Here is a 24,217-nt window from a genome sequence, read left to right on the forward strand (position 1 = left end):
TCTCAGTCCCTCCTGTTTATCTCAGTTCTTGGCCTTTCCTTTACCCCGGCCTTTCCCCTTCCCAGAAGGCCCTGGTTTTTCTTTCTTAACATCTTTTGCTGGTTTGGTTTCTTTTGCTGGTTTGGACTTTTTCTGCTGCAAAAATAGAAGAAAAAAAAATCAGGAGAAAAATTGTGTTGCACTTTTAATGATTTTTTTTTGCAAACACAACAGTTCTGTCTGGTTCTAGAATCTGACTGGTTGATAGCCCTGCGATAATCTGCAAATAACAGCACTCTTAAGCCCTTACCCTTGTGTATTACTCCGCCCACTTACAGCATCAAGCAGAGGACACTCAGACAAGTCTGACAAATATTACTGCTGTTGGACAACACAATGCCTTTTTGAGGCTGTTTTAGTCGAGAATGTAGTTGTTCAGATTGCGATTATGCAGTTTATTTATAAGGACAGAGCCTATTTTAAATATTTCTAATTTCTGAGAGACAGTGTGTCGGCTACCATTAGCCTGTCACTAAGCAGAGCAAAGACGTTGTCCATCCACAAGATGGTGACAGAGACCGCATAATAGGCCCTTAGAAGATAAAACAGCATTATTTCTAATATTATTTCTAAGCAGGGCTGAGCCTGGTCAGTACCTGGATGGGAGACCACTAGGGAACACTAGGTTGCAGTTGGAAGTGGTGTTAGTCAGGCCAGCAGGGGGCGCTCAACCTGTGGTCTGTGTGAGTCCTAATGCCCCAGTAAAAGTGAAGGGTACACTATACTGTCAGTGGGCGCCGTCTTTAGGATGAGACGTTAAACCGAGGTCCTGACTCTCTGTGGTCATTAAAAATCCCATGGCACTTCTCGTAAAAGAGCAGGGGTGTAACCCTGGTGTCCTGGCCAAAGTCCCTCTATCGGCTCTTACGATCACGTCCTCCCAATCATCCCCTTCCACCGAATTGGCTCTATCACTGTCTCTTCACTCCACCAATACTGTAGCTGGTGTGTGGTGAGTGCACTGGCGCCGTTGTCTGTGGCTGCCGTCGCATCATCCAAGTGGATGCTGCACACTGGTGGTGGTGTGGAGAGACCCCCCCTCATGATTGTGAAGTGCTTTGGGTGTATGGCCATACACAATTAATGCGATATATAAATACACATTACATTACATTACACTATAGTAATTGTAGTGTATTGAGGGTGAAATGAGACTTCCATTTCCGGAATGTATGTATTGTGTTGGCCACTCTTTGTATAACCCTGAGTTAAGCCTGGTTTATACCTCTGCGTCAAATGATCTAGGTGACCGACGGCGCATGCAGGGTGCGTAGCTGTACATTCATACTTCTGCACGATGTTTCTGTTTCTCTGTAATAACACTTCCGAAACGCTAGTTGGCAGTGAGGTGTTAATGTTCCTCTGAACGCTTCCTTAATGTACAAGTCGTTCAAACTCGCTCATTTTGAGGCAGAAACCGGTGGACATGCAACAAATTTAACCATAAGATAAACACAAAACAAAACTTTCCATCCGGAGCTCCTTTACAGAACTCCACACTTGTAAACAATCGCTCCATCGGGCTCGTGTGGCTCTCGGCCCCGCTCACATTCATCAGCGCTACCAAGCTGACCAGTCACAGAGCTTGCACTACGCGCAGTTGCGATGTGGTTACATTTTTTGAGAGGACTTCGACTTTGGGAAATTCCAATTCAAAAAAACTTTGTATTCTGTCAACTAGGGATAGAAATTTGTCTTTAGTAAGGCTCGCATATATACAAAACATAAAAAACACTGCAACACGTCTTTAAAAATAACAAAAATCAGACCTGGAATCTGACAGTACTGTTTGTCCATATTTAAAATATAAACCACAGTTGGAGTTACCACCGGTTTTCTCTTAACGACAACCTGATGGAAGATTACTGGTGGAGCCAGAGTTTGAAAATTATAATTTTTTTACGTTTATTTTATGACAGAAGGATTGAATGTGACCCTCTACACAGAGCTCTACTCTGAAAGGTTTTTAGTTTTTACTTCAGATTGTTAGTATTTAAAGAAAAATAAATAGTCAGTGATCAACAAGAACAAACAAATAAATCAAAAGCAGTAACAAAAATAAACACAATCAGGTCAGGAGTTAAAGGACCACAGGCCACAGGGCTTGAGTTTAGATTTGCACTCTACTACACTACGAATGATTTTAACTAGTGCATAATTTTATAACAGAGACAAAAAAACAGCTTAGCCTAAGTTTAAAATTGAAGACATTAGATTTCAAGCTTCACAAAAATTATCCTTAAAGGGACAGTTCATCCCAAATCAAAGTTTCTTTGTCAACTACTTGCAGTCAAATGGTTCAAAACTTTATGCATTTCTTACTCTGCTTAATGCAAACAAGATATTATGAACAATGTTGGAAACCACCACCCCTTGACATTTTTCAACAGGCAAAGAAAGTGAAATGGGTTCAAAACAAATGGATGTTGGATGTTTACATTTTTGGGTGAACTGTCGTTTTAAATTAGCTTTTATCCTTAAACGTTACATTATGAAACAGATCTGTTTCTTGAGCTCCTCATCTCAAATCATATAGTGGTTTCAGAAGGTAATCATATGAACAACGATTATGATACAGATCAAATAAAGCCATGTCTTTTCGGAAAACTTCAAAATCACTCAATTCGTATTGAATATTCAGTACATCATAATGATAAATTAATGATCAAAAATTTTAGAAGTACAGGATTTCTGCAGGAGTCACCAAGTTTAATTTAAGACTTTAACACATGTTTTTAAACCATTATGAATGAGATTTTTTACTTGAATGGGTCTAAACGTTAAGAATTGTTTGAAATATTTTAGTTAGAAAAGATTAAAAAAATTTCTAACAAAATTAATTAAATGTATTATTATTCATTTTAAATATATCCATTCACAAATCATTTAAGCCTTACCAAGAACAGAACAAAAAATAGCTGGCAATTTACTTTAGTCTACAATAATAATAATTTAATAATAAAAAATATAGGTCAGTATCTTTTGCAGTAAATAAATAAAATAAAACGTTTTAGGCAAATGTTACCATAAGAAAAGTAATTAAATGCTATTTTTAAATAAAACGTTGAAAAGTTTTATAGAGATTGGGATTGTTGGTGACTGTATGGGTGTTAATAGCCAGATTGGGTGGCTATACATGACCAAAAGAAATTGTTTAAAAAGATTTAAGACCTAGAACACAACATTTCAGTAGATTTAAGACTTTTTAAGACCCCGCGGACACCCTGGAAATACTGATTGTCAACAAATGGATATCTGTTTGGTCAAAAGAATGTTTTTTGAAATGGACAATAGTCCAATGTGTTTGACATTACATTTACATTTTTTGTCTAAACGACTGTCCTCCAGTTGATATGTGACTGAAAAACTCAAGAGCTGCTGGATTGCCATTTGGAGATCTACCTTTATCATTGCATCTGCACCAAGCCCATCATCTTCTTCCTCTTCCTGCACCTGAGATTCATTGTCAAGCTCTCCTAGAAGCTCAGGGTCAACTGCACCTTTACGACTTTTCTTCACTACTTGTAAGGAGTATGGCGTGAGATGAGATTCTTTGTTGTAGGCTCTTGTAAACGCAGCTTTCACCTGCGAAAAGGGGAAAAGAAAAAAAATGGAGCTGATGGGGATAAAGTGTGGCGCAGAGCACCTCCAGATGTTTTACAGTTAAAACACAATTAACTCAGACGGAGCAGGCATCTGTCAAAGCAATGAACTGTCAACTGGACCACTGCTTTTTTGTCCTGGAGGATTTCTCTACAATATGCTCAGCAAATCACACGCACACACACACACACACACCTTGGAGTCTAGTTTAGAGTACGGATCCGGCTGTCCATCCCATGTGCTGATCTCCATCATGTTATCAACATCCTCTTTAATGATGTCATAATCATCCATGAGCTTCACGCTCTGATTGGCTCCCTCTGAGCCTAGGGACTGAAGAGGTTTTAATACTGCTGAGCGCAAATAGGGCAGGTAATCCAGATTTACTGCTTCCTTACTACTTAAGGTCCTGCAGGGGTGAAATAAGGAAGATTTTAGGGTTTATCGAGACATCATAGTTTGAGTGGAGTGAGACAGGAAGTTCTTGGGTTAGCTCACTTGAGGCTCATGTGTGAGGCCAGCTCCTGTATGATGCGGCTGTGTTTGCCCGATGAGGAAAATTTGCCCAACCAGCTTGGAAAGTTTGGGAACTGACTCATGTAACCACGCATCAGTTCCCCTGGCAACACGCTTGCATAGATCGCCTGGGAATAAATGCACACAGATACATGAAAAAGCCTGATTTGTTTTCACTGATAAATACAGAAATGGCTGAACTACAGGAACCAGCTTTGTGTTGTGCTGCAACAGTATTTTATTAAGCTTTACTGCCTTCATTTGAAAATGGCCACTTCAAGGCCTGATTATATCAACATCGCTACAGCAGTTAAAGCTGTAGGTTTGTTTGTGGACACGGATTAGAAGACTATTAAAAGTATGCTACCTGTGTGGGAAGCAGAGACCAAGTCTGTTTAGAGCGAATCTGTCTGTCCACTAAATCTCCATCGCAAATGCTGTCCGCCGTTTTACTCAGCAACACCAAATGACTCTTCAGATTTCCCCTGACGAACAGAGATTGTCACAGTGAAACCATCACACTTTACAACTGACTTTCAAAAGAACTCTAAACAAAACTTTAAGCACAAGTTAATGTTTCCTAAGTGTACAACTGTAACTTGAGGCCCTGACTCACAGTAATGTGTTTTCAATTTGTTCTTAGTTTATGTGTGGAAGGTCAAAACACCTAAAAAGCACAGTACCCAACAGAAACACCTCATAGCTCATACTGCTGCATTTAGGAGGATGTGTAAATATCCTCACAAAAATACAACTAAAATTACAGTGGTGAGAAATGTAGTTTAGAGAGCATCTTATAAAATCACGTGGCTTGTATTAATACAGTAGATTGATACCTGATTTTGACAAATGTGGCATTGTTCTTTGGTTTTGTTTGCAGTAAACCGTGGCCTTTAATATGTGCTGATCAGTTAAATGAATAATTTACCCACAAATAAAAATCTCATTCAAACGACATACCCTCAAGAGTTTCTTTCTTTGTTGAACACAAAATATATTTTGAAGAAAGTTGAAAACCTGTAACCAACTACCTCCACAGCAGGAAAAAATAAAATAAATACTATGCAAGTCAATGGTTACAGGTTTCCAGCTTTCTTCAAAACATCTTCTTCTGCAACTAACACAAAAGCGAAATTCAAATATGTTTAGAAAAAGGGTGCGTAACTGATGATAACTAAAATTTTTGAGTGAACTATCAATTGAAGGTATCAAACTTTAGAGATAATTATTCAATACTGATGAGGACAAAGGTAGGAAACATCATCATATTAAACGCTAACCGCTTAGCTCTTTTCATATTATTTTCAATTTTAGGAATTACTTGTAGTAAAATATGATTAAATGTTTTGTTGATTTGGTAAAAGCAGTAAGTTGTCTCTAATAAATAAAACATTTTTTAAAACTCAGCTTAATCCATTCATATTCTGGGTGTGAAACTTGAGTAACTATGGCACATCTTGTAATATATTTGCCTCTATATAATGAACTGCTTGTTGTTCTACTCATTTGTTTTGCAAAAGTGTCTACTAAATTAAGCAATGTAAATATAGATAGCATGTTTAACTGTTTGGTATTGCTGTTATGTCTGTTTCATGGGGAGCACAGTAAGTCACCTTTCTAAATAATCCCATAGCAAATTCACCAAAATTGAAATACAATGAGAATAGTTTTTAAAAATGGAATAAAACACAATATATACACTGGCTTATAAAACGCATGTCTAAAACTCACCCTGCAGCGGCTGGTCGGACATGCAGGTAGTTTTCTTGGACAAAGAGTGGTGCTAAAGAGTAATCATGAAAGAAAAGGTCTGATTTGTCGATCAAAGACATGTGAGCTGTTTCCTCTCCTAAAGCAAACACCTTTCGACAAACATCAAATGGACCCTGCAAATGTGAACACACAATACCGTCATTCTTTGCAGTCTTTTGATACCATCAAGCCACCTGTGCTCATATACAATGTGAATAGCATATTTAAGAGTGTGCACATACTAGTTTCATGTCCTTCTTAGCATTGTTAGCATCAGCTTTGGCCTGATCATAGGTCATAACTTTGTCTTTAGCTGACCACATGCTCAGATTATGCAGCACCTAGAAGTAGATGTAGAATAACAGTTGTGATGTATAATAATACTCTTGCAGTGTAAAACAACTGGAGTACGATACACAGGCTGATAAATGTGCTGGATGAGCAATACAGTAAAGCATGCTTATTTGTTAACATCTTACCTGTCGGATATCCTGATTGGATGCTAGGATTACTTCATTAAGTGCTGGGGGTGGAATCTTCAAACCCTCCTTAAAAGCTATAGACATCATAGCTCCCTAATTGGAGAGAGAGGAACATTTTGTATATAAAATTGTTACATTAGTTCACCCAAAAAGGTTTTACTTCCCTGTATGCACTAACCTTTAAACATTAACTTCCATAGTAGGAAAAAGAAATATCATGGAAGCATAATATATGTTTCTCCTTCTATAGAAGTCAATGGTTACAGGTTTTCAAAAGAAAGAAACTCATAAAGGGTTATATCCACTTACAAGAGAGTAAATAGTTTTACTTTTTGTGTGAACTACCCTCTTCAAATGTGTTTGTTACAGTACAATTGATAATATTAACTAATAACATGCCCTTACTATAGATTTAAGTAGGTTTAATGTAATTATAGGGTATTAACTATATTTTAAAGTATGTGTACTTACTAGGGCTGTGGCATTAATTGAAATCGAATCACAATTTGAAACATTGCGATTAGCTAAATTGCAAGAGGCTGCGATATGAAATAAAAATTATTTAACTTCCCCAACCCAGAGCAAATGTGTGACTGCCATCTGTGTGTGACAGTCTTACTAGCCAATTGAGTGAGCACACTTTCATTCTGCCCAATTAGAATTGCGCAACCAAACTATACGGAACATCCACAATAAAAAAACAAACACACAGAAATGCGCAAACGAATAGGATGATGGCGTCTGCCGCTTCAGAAGCATTAATAGACAAATTAATATCAAAGCAAAAGAAACATGTCAGTTATATGGGAATATCTTGGTTTTTAAAGTCACAGACACCAAGCAAAACCAAGTAATTTGCAAGAGCTGTCAAAGAATTGTTGCCACACCACAAGGAAATACAACAACCAGCACCTAAAAAAGCACCACAGGCAGCTATATGAGGAGTATCTTGCTAAAAAGTCAACAAAGTATCGCCAGTGACGCTCAATCTAGTAACAAGCAATGTACAATTTCAGAGTTGTTTGCTAATATAAGTTGATATCTTTTCAGTTCCACTCACTGCATTTTTTGTAGTAAGAAGCTACAATACAGTTTATTGAGCTGAAGCTTGACTAAAAAAATTTAAATCGCAAATGACATCGAAATTGCAAAATCTGTCAAAAAATAAATAAAAAACAAAAAAATCAATAAATAAAAATTGCAATTAGATATTTTCCCCAAATTGCTCAGCCCTAGTACTTACCAATGAAAACACTGTTTTTTATAGTAAACATTTTTTATGTATATTTTAAATTCTTTTTTTAAATATATACATAAATGTTATCTTTTCTACCACTTAGAGGTCATATACATAAGCAAAAGTGGTCATGCAATCACATGAATTTAATCATGCTCTCGAAATATCTGAATTTGTCTGACGGTCACCTTGATCTGCTCAACGCGGGGTCTCTGAAAGCGCAGGTCATAGCAATAGTTGGCCAGCGAGCGGATCTTCTGATGATTGCGGTCATTACACATACAGATGATGGGAATCTTTGACTGTTTTATCAGACCAATCATCTCCTGTGTGGGCGAAAGACAATAAAAAAAGTCAAGAACCACAATGACACAGATCTGCATTTCAATAGGTTCTGTGAAAAAAAAAACTTTAATTACTGCAGTCTATTTCAAAATATATATTTAATTATTCTTTCATTTATTTTCTTTTTCGGCTTAACCCCTTTAATAATCCGGGGTCACCACAGCGGAATAAACAGCCAACTTATCCAGCAAGTTTTTACGCAGCGAATGCCCTTCCAGCCGCAACCCATCTCTGGGAAATATATTTAATTAATTTGAAGGAATTAGACTCTTCTAAACGCAAATGAACTACATTTTGAATACAAATCGCCCTTATCACAAAACTTCACAGTTTTAAGTTGACAATGTCAATTGTATGACTGAACCAGCACTCTATTTCACACAGCCACTGAAAGATTTAAACACCATCTAGTCTATTTGTGTTGCTTGAGCACCACCTTTGGTTAAGAGAGAGAATGCAGTGGCATGTACTGTGTGTCTACCTGTATTCCTCCTCTGTCTTCATTTCCTGCCATGCCGTCCACCTCGTCCATTATAAGAACGTGTTTACTGCTCACTGTCTGTGATGCACCTGACACCATTAAACACAGAACCAAAGTGTTTATATTATAATCACCACAGTTCAACTGAAAACCATTTTGCAGATGTAATCTGATTTACTGTGTATTAATTAAGGTAATTACCGGTGTAGAAGTTCTTAATGCTGGTGTTGTTAAGTGATTCTGCGATGACCTCCTTTAAGCTGTTCTTACTGCGGGTGCAGCTCGCATTCATCTCCACATAGCTGTAACCCAACTCCTGCAAGCACATGTGGAAACTGTTAACGCATTAACAAAAGCAACAAAACTGCAGAAACAGACACACTGTGCCAGTGCAGCTAATGATTTAATTCATAAACATTTTTAAAGCGTACACACACACACACACACACTTGTTTTGAAATAGTCAAACAAGATGTAAAAGTTGTTTATATGTGAGAATGAACTGACCTCACAAACGAGAGCAGCAGTAGTGGTCTTCCCAACACCAGGGGGTCCAGATAACAATGCAGCCTTAAATCCAGAACCGTCATCTTTACTCCCAAATTTACCAAATTTGGGTGCTACACACACACAGACAAATACACACGCAAACACAGAATAAGAAACAAAGAAAATGATACACTACATATACTATACACTACTTTTTAAAAATGATATATAAAACATTATGCCCAAGTCATAAACAGCATTTCATCAATTTTACCATGAAGTTTATGAATTTTTATAAGGTTTATTTAAAAAAAATAAAAAGCATTAAAAAAAGGAGGCACCTTTGAGAACAAATGTGGTGTGTATGATTGCATTCAAGTCAAAAGCATGTTAGATTTACATTTATAAAAATATACACATAAAAACCCCCAGTCTAACATGATGATTGTGCGTCTGTGACATTATCAAGAAAATATAGAGGGGCATTCATGCCGTATTTAATTCTAGGGATGCCATCGACAAAATATTTTTTTGGTCAAACAGAAGTCTTTCATTTTTTAGCCACGTGTCGACTGATCACATGTATTACTTGTCTTACACAGCTGTTGAAAGCTTGGCTCTGATTATCTGATAAACAATAAGGTGTGCAATAATATTTTTATGGAATCACAATTAAAGTAGTACCAGGCAGTTTTGACTGTAGTAAAGTTCCATATCAATACTCTGACTACATTGCAGTTAGAAACTAGTACAGCTTACAGGAGTTGTTTGAAGACAGAACGTGTGGTCACCATAGTAAAAGACAAATAAAAGACTGCATCTTAAACATTAACAATTTAAGGAAAAACTAGTGCTTTGTTAGAAAAAAGTACATTGAGTTTGTTTTCATTATTTTATGAAAGCACAATGATTTTGTTACTATTGTAAATTCACACAACTAAACCTAGAGTCTTTACACTTCAATATAATCTGTGGATTTTTTTTTAAATAAATCCTGCGACTAAGCTAATCAAAAATCTTGGTGGCTAAAACCTCTTTTCTTCGGCTAATGGTATTTGACTATTGAATACTTTTACTATAGGGCAGCCCCAGTAAATTAATAAAGAACAGGGGTGTCCAAACTCATGCTGCGTTTCAATTCGCATACTATCCGTCCTAAATAGTTTTTGAAAACAGAATTAGTCCGTCCCATGGTTCCCAGATGTTTTACCATTCCTGGTAAAAATTTTAAATTTGTAGAACCGTCCATACTTTACCCGCTGTTATTGCCCACAGTACATTGTGCGTTGGCTGTTAATTCGATTAACAAACACGAGTGAAAAGTGTAAATAAACTACAAACATGATGGATGCGCAAGACCAACCGTAGAGAGGTTTCGGTAAAGATGTTTGTATGACTGTTAATTAATAACTAGCCATCTGGAACATGTTTCAGTCTTGTTTTCTGTGTTATATTTCATTGGCAACAACAATACTGAACTTATATAAAGAACTGTTTGGACCGGAGTAGATATCTCTGCATGAAAGACGTGTGAATTATGAATTAGTCTGCAGCTGCTTCTCCAAAAAGGTAGGCAATTAAACATTACAGAAATGTGAATGATATGTGGATGATTGACAGGGCTCATAACTAAGCAACACAATGATCTGTTAACAAGGAAGTAGTGTGTCCCAAAGCTTACAAACTCTTCTGTCACACACTCAACAGTACATATTTTTCCTTCATAAGAAAAGTACATACTTTTAGGGCAGGGGTCACCAATCTCAGTCCTGGAGGGCCGGTGTCCCTACAGGGTTTAGCTCCAACTTACTTCAACACACCTGTCTGGATGTTTCAAGTATACCTACTAAGACCTTAATTAGCTTGTTCAGGTGCGTTTGATTAGGGTTGGAGCTAAAATCTGCAGGACACCGGCCCTCCAGGAACAAGTTTGGTGACCACTGTTTTAGGCCATGGTATAAGTATGTGAAGTGGGACTTAACATCAGTACTGGAGTTTAGCTCTAACCCTAATCAAACACACCTGAACCAGCCAATCAAGCCCTCACTAGATACACTAGAAACGTCCTGGCAGGTGTGTTAAAGCAGGTTGACCGAGTTTGGACACTCCTGATATAGAACTTGTACCATGTCATACCCTAACATGCCGTTCTATATATGGGTGAAAATTAGCAAAAACTGAGCAGTATATGCTAAACTCTATATACAGTGCTCAGCAAAAATGAGTACCCCTCACAGATCTTTTTTTTAATATTTTTAATATTTTAGGATGCTTTATAAAATTATACCAGTCAGTACCAAAACTGGAATTAATTTAAGAAAAAAAAATTATAACACTCAAATTAATTTCATGGGGAAAATATTAAATACATTTTTAATATACATTTTAATATTCTATTCTTAAAGTTTTAGGTGACTAAGCTTTTTTAATAGATATAACTGATTTCTAAAACTGCTTTGTTTAAAGGCACCAAACATTATTGGCTATACACTCTGGAAAATGGATACAAAAATACATTTGCAAAAGTGGGTGTACTCATTTATGCAAGGCATTGTACAGCTATTAGAACTTATAACTTTTTCCTTACACTTTTAGTGCTTCATTACCTTATTAATTGGCAAACTATTACAAAGTATATTTAAAAATACATTTGTCATATTATGGGGCCATTTTAAATCAGCGCAGATGAATAATTTTGAAAAATTATGATCAGAGACTATTACATTAGCTGGCAAAATAACAACTGCCCATACAGTGAAAGCACTGACCTGGTGCTTTTGCATTGCCACTGTGGTGTTTATGCCAGCTCTGTAGCCAACGTAAGAGCTTGTTAGCGCAACTCTGATCCCCCTGCTGTCCAATCAGGTTTTTTAGACTGCGTGGACGGTACTTATCCACCCACAACAGGCTGCTTCCATCATTCTCTGGGGCAGAGTGGGATACAGGGGATGCTGTCTTTGTTTGATCAAAGCTCAAGCTCTTTTTGACCTCTGAACAAGAGGCCCCACGGGCTCCAGATTTAGAGGCAGATCCAGGCTTAGACTTTCCCCCTGAAGAGCTTCTCTTATTTGGGCTTGGCCCTTGTGGCGTGGCCTTCTTGGCTGAAGAAGCGACTTTGCCTCTGGAGTCTGGAGTCCTTGTTTTAGAGGATTTATTCTACAATATAGAGCATACAGACAGATCATCAATGCACCAAATACTTGTGGATGCACTAGGCTGTGCAAAACACTTTTGATTACTTTCCTGTAATATATATATATAGCAAAATGAGGACTTAACAGCTACACTCTGAGAGCAATTAATGAGCCCAAAATGACTGCCAAGAATTCAAGGGAGTGCATCAAAAATATATATTTATTTCAAAACCATGAAAAAGGACTCTAAGGACTTTGTGCCTGCAAACCAGCCTTGCATGGCAGGATTAAACCTAAGTGTTGAAACTACTTTCACTCTTTACAGGACTAAATTAAAAACAATTAAGCATCATCACCGTTCAAATAAACAAACAGGCTTATACTGTTTCCGACCCATTCACCATGACTGCAATATGATTTTTCTTTTTAATATGAAATAGTAAGACATGCAGATTTCCCTGTTAAAAACAACGCTGGCATTTAGGTTTTAGCTTGTTAATTTATAGACATTAAATCTTGTATTTTGCAATATATTCAACTGAACAGTGTGCAATGGAGTGCAAATGAAAGCGCATGTATATGAACAGCCTCACCTCTGCTTCTGCTGCAATCTCATATTTAGACTTCTTGCCTGGTTTGGTTCTTATGAGATCCAATAACTCATCTTCATTAATGATCTTGGTGCCGAAACTTTCCGCCTACAGACATTGAAGTTGTGTGAACGAACATATTAGGTTACAAAAACAAAAAGATAAGCTGGAATATAATTGAAATTGAAACACTAATGTTAAAATAAAACATGTTGAAGACATAATAAAAAATTAGAACCTTCTCAGTCTTTGAGACTCCGCTGTCTCGTCCCAGAACAAGGTAAGTGGTTTTACGGCTGACGTTTCCTGTCACTTTCCCGCCATATCGCTCTATTAGTGATTTAGCCTCATCCCTCTCCATAGACTCCAAAACACCAGTCAACACAAACACACAGCCCTCCAGACAGTTCTCTTCGCCCTAAAACACACATAAAAGCGGTTGAGCAGTTTAGAGGACAAGTACAATTTGATTCCTGAAATCAGAATCATAAATAGGAATGTCACTTAAACCATCAACATGAGGTATTTAGGTGTTTTTACCTGTGGTATGTCTTTAGAGCCCAGAGCTCGTGGCCCTTCTCTGTTCAGATAGCTACGGTAGGCTGATGAATTTGCCCGTTTTTTCTCCAGGTCATCTGGACTTGTATTCTGAAATTCAAGGGAAGATTTGGTTTGCTTACTAGAGGATTAATATCCCGATTTTTAGCAAATCTCCTTTGACCACACAAACTGTAAAAAGTTTTATATGGAATCAAACCATATACTAATATAATACTAAAATAACACTGTTGTAAAGCAAACATTGACCTTTTAAGTATCTTCTAACACAGCAGTTGTCAATTGTGGTCCTCACCACACCATGATTTGTATATTTGTATTTCTCTCTCCCTGTTTCTGAGTTTTCATTTAACAGACATCACAATATATTCAACCGTGATTCCAGTTTAAAAGAAGTGTGTTTAATTTAAGGGGTTAAGGGACTTATGCAAAATCATGATTATAGAAAAATGACCCCTTACAGTTCCAGAATAATTTCCAACTGAACATGCTGTAAACTGTGTAGTGCAAATCTTTGTTTTTAAGTTAAGTAAAGTTCAACTGTAAAACAGTTTCTTCATGGACCTCTATTCTAATGAGCTGGTTATCTACAGTGCATTTGGAAAGTATTCATAGTGCTCCACTTTTTCTACATTTTTATATTTTACAGCCTTATTCCAAAATGGATTCAATTAATTTTTTTTCCCTCAAAATTCTACACACAATACCCCATAATGACAATGTGAAAAAAGTTTTTTTTTTAAATTGTAGCAAATTTATAAAATAAATAAATAAATAAATAAATAAATCACATGTACATAGGTATTGACAGACTTTGCTGTGAAGCTCTAAATTGAGCTCAGACACATTCTGTGATCATTCTTGAGATGTATCAGCAGCTTGATTGGAGTTTACCTGTGGTAAATTCAGTTGATTGGACATGATTTGAAATGGCAAACCCCTTCTATATAAGGTCCCAGGGTTGACAATGCATGTCAAAGCACAAACCAAGCATGAAGACAAAGGAATTGTCTGTAGACCGCCTAGACAGGATTGTCTCGAGACACAGGGCTGGGGTTACAGAAAAATGTCTGCTGCTCTGAAAGATTCAATGAGCACAGTGGCCATCATGTGTGAGTGGAAGATGTTTGGAACCACCAGGACTCTTACTAGGGCTGGCCGGCCATCTAAGCTGAATGAATGGGGGAGAAGGGCCTTAGTTAGGGAGGTCACTCAGTCTGAGCTCCAGCGTTATTCTGTGGAGAGAGGAGAACCTTACAGGAGAACAACCATCTGTTCAGCAATCCACCAATCAGGCTTGTATGGTAGAGTGGCCAGACGGACTCTCAGACCATAAGAAATTAAATTCTCTGGTCAGATGAGACTAAAATTTAACTCTTTGGAGTGATTGCCAGGCATTACGTTTGGAGAAAACCAGGCACCGCTCATCACCAGGTTAATACCATCCCTACAGTGATGCATGGTGGTGGCAGCATCATGCTGTGGGATGATTTTCAGCAGGAAGTCTAGTCAGGATAGAGGATAAGATGAGTGCATCAATGTACAGAGACACCCTGAATGAAAACCTGCTTCAGAGTGCTCTTGACCTCAGACTGGGGCAACGGTTCATCTTATAGCAGGACAATGACCCAAAACACATTGCCAAAATATCAATGGAGTGGCTTCACAACAACTCAGTGAATGTCCTTGAGTGGCCCAGCCAGAGCCCAGACCCAAAACCTATTGAACATCTCTGGAGAGATATGAAGATGGCTGTACAAGCTTGTAGAATCATATTTAAAAAGACTTGAGGCTGTAATTGCTGCCATCAACAAAGTATTGAGCAAAGGCTGAATACTTTTGTACATGTGATTTTTCAGGTTTTTTCTTTTTAATAAATTTGCAACCATTTCAAAAAATAATTTTTTACATTGTTATTATGGGCTATTGTGTGTAGAATTTTGAGGAAATAAATGAATTTAATGCATTTTGAAATAAGGCTGGAAAAAGTGAAGCGCTATGAATACTTTTCGGATGCACTGTAAATCAGGTGTGTTAAAAAAAAGACCTGGGCTGTTTCTCAATTACAAGAATGCAGAGAACGGACTTGTGTTCTCACGGAGACCATTCTTGCAAGGTCACATTGGAAGAACGAACTTGGGCAATGACAAGAACACAAATCGTCCTGTGAGAAATTAGATGCTGCATTGCATGGTCACATTATCTTTACGTGTTTTTTATGAAAACATTTTTAAAAATTACAGCATTCATACAATGTCCTCTATTCTTGCATTCTTGAGTTTTGGAACTGAACTTTGACTGTTGATGATGATGTTACACGAGAACACAGGAACGCAAGAACACTAAACAACGTATACTGAGAAACTGCCATGTAAAATGTGTAGAACAGAGGAGATGCGAGGAACAGGATTAAGAACCGTTGCTCTTATGTAATACTTAATTAAGCAACATTTGCAAAAGACATACCTCTGGTTTGGTTGGTGAGGTTTTACTGGCGACACTTTCACTTTTAGGTGTGGACAAATTTCTTGATTTTGCCATTCCTGCAGAAGCACTTGCTGTTTTTGGCGTAGCTGCACGCTCTGAGCTAGTCGGAGAGATGGGCTCTTTCTTAGGAGAGATCTTAATCTGCTTTTCACCTTTGTCTTTTTTCCCTTGCTCGTCCCGTTCTTCTTGGCGTCTTTTCATTTGAGCCAGTTTGGAGCTGGTCTTCACAGGACTTGTTTTAGGGGACAAGTCCTTTTTGGGCTTGATGTCCGAGGCAATCGCCTGAGAGCTGCTCTTGGATGGGGAGATAGAGTCTACCCGAGCCTAAAAAACAGTAAGAGACAAGTATAAAAGCAATGTACTTTCTTGTTAAACATTGTTTTTGTTGTTATAGAAAAGGATTTTAGTCTAATGGATAGATTTAAAAATTGGTTAAAGGGTTACATAGCAAAAATTATGCATATTATTATGCATAATAACTCTAGACAGATATGCTGCTCACCAACCTTTTTTGGTAAGGGAGCATCATCCAGCATGGCTAATGTCCTAGCAAATTCCTCATCATCATGAATCTGCTTTTCCAACTAATATAAACACACACACACACACACACACAGACACACAGACAAAAACATACAAGGTTTCACATTATGATTTCTGCATGAAAACCAAAAGCTAAGAAAAACATATACAACATGCTGTGTAGCATGACATGACATAGGAATATTCCTAGATAACTGGTCAAACACTCATTGAAATTTCTTTTGCAGATGCTTGTGTTTTTATTAACGAAAAAACTGTACAATTTTACCTAATCAATTTTTGATTATTATATGATCAATATTGTGCAATAATTAAAGTGCAGATGGTCCTGAACCAACCTCCTTGTCTTCATCCATCTGAAGTTCTTTTGCAATGGCTTCATCACTGAGTGACTCATCAGTTTCCAGTGGCTGGACAAGATCAAACAAAGTTAGAACTTTTTTTCTGCCAAAAGTGAACCTGACATTTTAAACAAACTTCTTATATCCCCACATGGGAATTTCAGTTCTAGAAGTTTCTTCTACATCACTTTTACACACATAATTCAAACAGTAATAACAGTGATGCATGAACTGCATTCATTGAAACCAAAGTCCAACAATGATTCCATTAGAAGTAGCTGATCAACCATCATTGCAATCATACATTGAGCAGTGGTGCTTTAGTTTGACACATATTGCAGATGAGAATGTATAAGTGTGTAATTCCTCTTTATTCTTCTACCTATACAATCTTCACTATTTGGAAGTATATGAAAAGTGTGTCTGCTTTTGCAGTATTTTTGTACAGTCAACAACACAAACCAAACAGCTCCAGGGCCTTTACCATGAAGCTGGTTAGCCAGGTAAGTTTCAGTTTAGTCTGGACTAAAGTGACCATGAAATTTATTTGTCTTTCAGCAGTGGTCAAAGCTATAACAACTTGCGCTCCATGGCTAGCCTGCCCCAGGGCAGGTTAAGCTTTGGTTTGGAGAACTTAAATATAGATATAACAAATTAAGTGTGTGCAAGCTGACACATCTCTTACACAATAAAGAGACTGTCCTAGTTTCTCTTGCTCCAAATTAAATGTTGCTCTGACGGTGAACCATTTAAAAAAATAAACATGTGGCATTTAGCAAAGAAAAAAATATTTATTATAATTATTTTACATATGTCTAATTATTATATCCCTAATCCAATATAGGTTAAGGTTTTAGTTCAAAACAGCATAAATATACATTTACCGACTACTTTATTAGGTACACCTGTCAACTACTCATTAATGCAAATTTCTAATCAGGCAATCACATGGCAGCAACTCAATGCATTTATACCAATGACTGTAAAAAATATGGACGACGCGACAGCCCTTTTTCCCATTGAACGCCTTGAGGGCAAAACGCCTGCTTGACGGGTACAAACTGTCGCAAAACACTGCTGAAATTGGAGCCAGACATGCGCAGAAGGACTGTCTGATGGAGCCAGAGGAGGAGCCGCGAAAATGAGCAGAGTCGAGCTTCCAATCAAACGCTTTATGTAAAATCAACTACGCCCCCCGAACTTCTCAGCATGCGTTTGCTGTCATATCAACACAAATGGATGTAATAACGTTAACAAATATGAGGGTTTTATATATTCAATCGCGCCAGCTCCGGGCCGCAGCGCATAACTTACTCGCGGCGTCGCGGGCTGATTCCGGCTCGCATGCGGCAGCGCCTGCTCGCTCGGCCGCCGCATCTGGCTCGATTGACTCGGCTGGAATTGGGTAGTGAGTCCAGGCATCCGGAGTAGGTCCAGCAGAGGTAACGTTAGTCAGTCTGAGCTCTAAGAGATAAGTCTCCGGCAGGCGAGAATCTAGCCGGAACTGTGTTTTGCTATCTGGGTGGCTAGGCGTGTATCAGCAAACTAATAAAGCCCGAAAAAAGCCCTGAACTTAGCGAATAAACAGTGTTCCACCAGGATCATGTATGTCAGAAACTATAGTTTACTGCTGAACTCATGTTGTCATGGTAAAATAACACAGAAATCGAATAATAACATTTCAGTCTACTTCAGTCTCCTGCCGAAGCTCAGACGCCGCGCTTTGAGAAACTGTCAATCACAGCTGTCAATCACGATGACACGCCCAGCATTAAATTACTGCTAAAAACAAACTGTTTACAAAAATGAAGATCTGCACCTATTTCAGCACAATAACCAGTGCCTTAATCGACCAGAACTATCTTTCGGGACATTTTATTGCAAGTGTAATATTTTTTTTTATTTGGGCTCAAGTCTCCTTCATTAACACGGAGGAGGCGGGCTTTATGACTTGTACTGCAGCCAGCCCCCAGGGGGCGATCTAACGGCCGAAACCTTCACTCAAACGTAGGCTTGCGGCACACTTGATTTATACATGTAGACATGGTCAAGACGATCTGCTGCAAACAACCATCAGAATAGGGAAGAAAGGTGATTTAAGTGACTTTGAACTTTGAATGGTTGTTGGTGCCAGGTTGGAGGAGAATGACCAGAGAATGGCCAAATAATCATTGCTGTTAAAATCGAGGTATGCAGAAGAGCATCTCTGAATGCAAACACATCGAACCTTGAGGGGAATGGGCAACAGCTGCAGAAGACCACACTGGTTGCCACTCCTGTCAGCTAAGAACAGGAAACTGAGGCTACAATTAGCACAGGCACCCCAAATTAAGAAGAAGATTGGAGAAACGTTGCCTGGTCTGATGAGTCTCGATTTCTGCTGTGACATTCAGATGGTAGGGTCAGAATTTGGTGTCAACAACATGAAACCATGGATCCATCCTGCCATGTATCAATGTGGGGGGTTATTTTCTTGGCACACTTTGGGCCCATTGGTACTAATAGAGCATCGTGTCAACACCACAGCCTACCTGAGTATTGTTGCTGACCATGTCCATGCCTTTATGACCACAGTGTACCCATCTTCTGATGGCTACTTCCAGCAGAATAATGCACCATGTCATTAAGCACGAATCTCAGACTGGTTTCTTAAATATAACAATAAGTTAACTGTACTTAAATGGCTCCACAGTGATCAGATCTCAATCCAATAGAGCACCTTTGAGATGTGGTGGAACGGGAGATTCGCATCATGAATGAGCAGCTGGCAAATCTGCAGCAACTATGTGATGCTACCATGTCAATATGGAGCAAAATCTCAGAGGAATATTTCCAGTACCTTATTGAATCTATGCCTTGAAAGACAAAAGCAGTTCTGAAGGTAAAAGGGGTCCAACCCGGTACTAGTAAGGTGTATCTAAAAACGTGGCTGGTAAGTGTATATGCATAAAATGTAATATAGATAAGCTTTAGAATCGGTAGATAAAGAGTTGAATCTCTTTAAATTCAGGATTTTGAATCTTTTAATATGTGAGTGAATCACATTGACTGCAAAAGTGAATCACAGTATCAAAAATGAGGTATTTTCAAAGCAAACGTGACATTTACGTATTTGTTGGTGCTTTCACACTGGTGGGTTTTCTATATCAGAGTCTAAATCAGCAGTCCCATAGGATGTAATGAAGACTCCTGTCATTCCACACTCAGTCGCAGTCATCAAACTATGCCTTTGTTGCCCCATCAGTAAAAATTACATAGCCAAATACCAAAAATATTTACATACCAAAATAATTAGTTTATGAAATTTGGTATATAAACTTACTATATAAAATAAAAAAAGCTACACCGTGTTGATATGCTATATTGCTACTATAGAACTCCTACTAAAAAACTAAAATACCTCCAATTGTTTTGTGTACATAGCTGCAGTGACTTTACTGCAACTTTACTTGAACTCATTTGTGAGCTGTGCACATTGTTTACATACATGTTGCTGCTATGCTGACATTTTTGACACACCCACCAAAGACAATGTGTTTCAAATCCTGCTGGTTGGCTGTTTGCTACTGATGTCAGGCCTTCGTATCCACACTCTCCATAAACTTAGGGCCAGTTTTAATTCTGCACCTTAGCCCTTCCGCTTACTACCCGTCACATACATGTGAATGTACCAGTGTGTACCAGCCCTAAGGACTGGTAAAGTATGACTGTTTGTTAAAAAAAGCACTAATCTGGCAGTAAATACTAAGCTCAGAATTGATTTAAGAGAGAATCAAAACGCAATCAGAAAGACAAAGAATTGATGCAGAATCATTTCTCGATTTGCAATGCATTGATTTGTTGTCCCAGCCCCAATTTTAAGCAAGCAAACACAAACAATTTTCATTCTCTGTACTCACTGCCTTCCTCTTAGTGCTGCTACTGGCCACCATTTTCTTCTCCGACCTCTGAACACTTGAACTCCCAAAAAAAGCCATTACTGATGTGGGCATCTGTTTTGGTGGGGTTGGTGCCACCTTAGGGGAAATGGTGGGTTGAGAACTCTTCACCCCTCCCTTCACCGTGCTGGGGGATTTGACTGGGGATTTGCTGGAGGAGACTTTCACTTGTTTTGCTTTTCCTGAATCTGATTCCTTCTTGCCTTTAGCCGTTCCATTCTCTTTAGGTTTGGGCTTTTTCAGAGTCTCAAATGTTCCATCCGAATCTGAACAAATATACAGAGAGAGGGAAAATTATTATGCGGAGGTATAATATAATGCTGAAAACCAACTGATATTGCAGGATGAAATTTATTTGATGACTTCCTCACCAGAATCAGACACATAAGTTACTGGGTGTTTCTTCTCTGTGGGGATAGTAGAAGTCTCTTTAGTGCTCTTTTTGGTCTTCACCTTCTTCTCTTCTTCAGAGTCTAATATAAGATGAGAGAGGAGAACATCTGAATGTCTCAGGCAGGTTTTTATTTTTAGATGCCAAATAGGATGACTTAATGCACAGGACCATAAAGGTTCAAGATACTTGCGAACTTTTTGGAAATTTTAACAGATTTGTGTGTTTTGAACATCAGTTAAGACAATGTTAGCACTTGTCAACTTTAATTGTGGAAAAACCTGGATAATTTTGAGCTTTTGTCAACTAATTTCATCTTCCGGGTTTAAAATTACTTTTTGGGCGGGATCAAAATCGGTGATGTAGCGCGAATATGCTAGTGGAGTGATGATGCGTCAGTTTTTCATTATTATTATTATTCATAGCAGAGCTTTCTGATCCTGTGAAAAGACCCTGCTTATTAATTATTCATGAGAGCACATGTTTTCCGAAGGCTAGATAGACCTGCCAAACTGTGAGATCCAATGAGTGGGTGAGATCAAGTCCGCGTACGGAAAGCAGGTTTATTGGTTTGTTGCTTGTTGTTGTTGCTTGTTTTTCACTGCAATGCTGTTAGGGCCAATACAGCAAAGCTGTTGGTTTGCAGCAAGAATTTTAGTTGGGAGAGCTGTACAAAAATTGGAGAATGGTAGACTTTGTCTTTTATCAGTTGAGTTCATTACCATTCAGATACATCCCCTATAACCATGCTGCTGTGTTCGCTTATTTTTAAAATTCTCCAGATTATCGGCAGGGTTAATGGTTGAAAAAGATAGGGCAAGAGACCTGCTGCACTGCTCCATGTCTGCATTCAGACCCGGGGATTCAGGAGAGAAGTCCTCCTCAATTATAGTGTTTATATAAACAATTATTATCTTTATAATGATATAACAAATTGTGGTTATGTGTATATGAAATTACGAATAACAAATGTAGCACGGCATTAAATTACTGCTTATTACTTTGCATTTTAACTTTGCAACCTATAAAATCACGCGTCTCCTCACAGTTTGTGTATCATTTTGTGAGCCAACTGACAAAAGTTGTTCGCTTCCCTCTTTCTCCCCCTGCTCTGACGGCCACGCCCACTCCTCCCTCTTCTCACGGCGCTCCACACCCATTATGAAGCATTTTTTATTTATTCTGAGGTAGACTCAAACCGAAAGAGGGGGGTTTCGTGGCCCTTTAAGTCATATTCTTCAATCATTAAAACCTTATAAAAAGTTGTTTTAAATGGAACTCTAATCTAAATAAAAATTTCAGGTTTAACTTTTTAAATATTATTTATCTTTACTTTATCAAAACATTTTTACAGAGCATCTTTATGGTCTCTTGATGGACCCTATTTTAAAAGCCCCATTTTATTCTATTCTACTCTTCTTCTGTCTGAACTAATTTATTGTATGTACACAACAGAATCCATATCTTAACAAGCCTGATTATCAATGTTTAATCAACTCTGAATATGAACCTGAATCAACTATAACTCTTTTCTTTCTTTTCCCGCTGGGTTTCTCATCAGATGTGGAGCTTTTGACCTAAAGAAAGAAAGAAAGAGAGACTCTATGACACGGCACGATGCACACAACATCAGCATGCAAATGAATGTTGTTCACATGTCATTTTACCTTAGGTCTTGATTTTTGTTTCTTCTTCTGCTCTTCATCAGTACTTGTGCTTGTGCTTCCATTTGAAGCTTTCTGGGCCACAGGCTTGGTGGACGTAAAAAACCTCCGGATGTCCTGAAATGAGCATTGCTGAATAAGAGACTTGCGAACATGTGTACACACAAACAAACAAACAAACAAACATACATATACATACATACCATACACACAGGCAAGCCCAAAATTATTCATACACTAGTGCAGTTTTCTTCAAATGTAAATAAGAGGTGAGAAACATTTGTTTACAGAATGATGTCTCTCGATGTGCATCGTCTTAAGGTCCCTTGAAAAACTTGCTAAGTCAGAATTTGCCAGAGGTATGAATAATTTCGGGCTTTACTATATAAACACACAGTTTATTCTTTATTTTATTTTATTTTTTACTTTAAAATTACATAAGCTACAAAACGTGCAGAGCAGAGCAAGTAGCATAGTAACCGCATGGATGAATTTGTTGTTGACTGTTTACATTTCAAAGTCGACAATAACAAACAGGAAGCAGGTGGTAAAGCACAAACACCTGTAGTTAACTTATATATGAAAAACTGAAGCTCATATTGACTGTGTGCTGTTGACAAAGACAGTTGATCTTGATCATTAAGTTATTCACACTTTTTATGTTTCTCAACCATGGCGTAAACAACCAAGGCTTAAAAACAAACGACGCAAACACGGACTCCAAAATTCATAAATAGCCTATGTATGATTTATTATTTTTGTAGCCTAAGTTAATCTGCTAATTAACAAGTAACGTTAAAGGCTGCAAGTTCGAGCTGCTTTTATTTTAGCTTGATCAGCTACACCGACCTCGTCTCTGATTGTGTCTTTACTTCTACAGACAGTGCATTAATTAAGCGACTCACCATTGCTAATCATATGTCTAAATATTTTCTTTATTTTTGAACAAGCTGCGGGCAGGTATTGCTTCTCCAATCCTCTTTGGCGCCAATGATAATCAACAGGGAGGCGCAGTGTGATGACGCGCAGATGGAGAGCGAGAGAGAGAGAGGGAGGGAGACAAACGCACGCAGCAGATGCAGAGACAGCGAACATGCTAATCTTTCCTTCCTTCCTTCTTAAAACTGCACATAGTAAAATTTAATTTTAAAATAAATATTTTAAAGTTGGTGAAATGAAACTACCCCGCCAACTGTGAATTGTGAGAAATCATTGATCAATGTTACAAACTGAATCACAATATGTAATTAATTCTTTATCATATAAATGTTTGTTTTTTCAGGACCTGTAGTAATTCTTCAAATGTTTTCGCAGCAGATGACCAAATACACGCTTTAAAAAAACTTTTAAAAGTTTTTGCGCTTTCCTAAATATCCTGCAGTGATGCCTTTATTTGGGTTATGCGGATGTTCCATGCACAGATGTAAGACTTTATACAACTATTTGTTAAGATTATTGGGCAACTTAATACTATGGAAAATTTATTTGAATGCAATCATCTCCACGATATTATATATATATCAACACTGGTTAAGATGGCAACACAATGCATTAAAAGCAGAAATGCGAAGATGTAAATCAGATAATTGAGGTAAATAAATTGCAATTCTAGGAAAAAGTAAAAGTA

General features: G+C 37.9%; 1 protein-coding gene across 2 annotated transcripts in view; it reads right to left on the reverse strand.

Annotated features, from left to right (window-relative positions):
• Positions 1-23,633, reverse strand: part of rfc1 (replication factor C (activator 1) 1) — a 24,245-nt gene extending 612 nt beyond the window's left edge. Inside the window, 24 exon segments of one of the 2 annotated variants that reach the window (NM_001089491.2) lie at positions 1-135; positions 3,442-3,624; positions 3,838-4,051; positions 4,141-4,286; positions 4,526-4,643; positions 5,890-6,044; positions 6,153-6,251; positions 6,390-6,485; positions 7,818-7,955; positions 8,456-8,544; positions 8,657-8,771; positions 8,963-9,075; positions 11,713-12,100; positions 12,672-12,776; positions 12,907-13,086; positions 13,209-13,316; positions 15,693-16,037; positions 16,220-16,297; positions 16,595-16,666; positions 20,497-20,801; positions 20,907-21,008; positions 22,437-22,503; positions 22,594-22,707; positions 23,496-23,633. The exon segment at positions 1-135 is cut by the window's left edge and continues 612 nt beyond it. In NM_001089491.2, the coding sequence (NP_001082960.2) occupies positions 22-135; positions 3,442-3,624; positions 3,838-4,051; positions 4,141-4,286; positions 4,526-4,643; positions 5,890-6,044; positions 6,153-6,251; positions 6,390-6,485; positions 7,818-7,955; positions 8,456-8,544; positions 8,657-8,771; positions 8,963-9,075; positions 11,713-12,100; positions 12,672-12,776; positions 12,907-13,086; positions 13,209-13,316; positions 15,693-16,037; positions 16,220-16,297; positions 16,595-16,666; positions 20,497-20,801; positions 20,907-21,008; positions 22,437-22,503; positions 22,594-22,707; positions 23,496-23,498 (3,447 nt within the window). In that variant the 5' untranslated portion in view covers positions 23,499-23,633 and the 3' untranslated portion in view covers positions 1-21. 2 annotated transcript variants of the gene reach the window in all.
• Between the last annotated feature and the right edge of the window lie 584 nt (positions 23,634-24,217).

The sequence above is a fragment of the Danio rerio genome, chromosome 1, assembly GCF_049306965.1.
Source record: "Danio rerio strain Tuebingen ecotype United States chromosome 1, GRCz12tu, whole genome shotgun sequence".
In the NCBI taxonomy this organism is placed as follows: domain Eukaryota; kingdom Metazoa; phylum Chordata; class Actinopteri; order Cypriniformes; family Danionidae; genus Danio; species Danio rerio.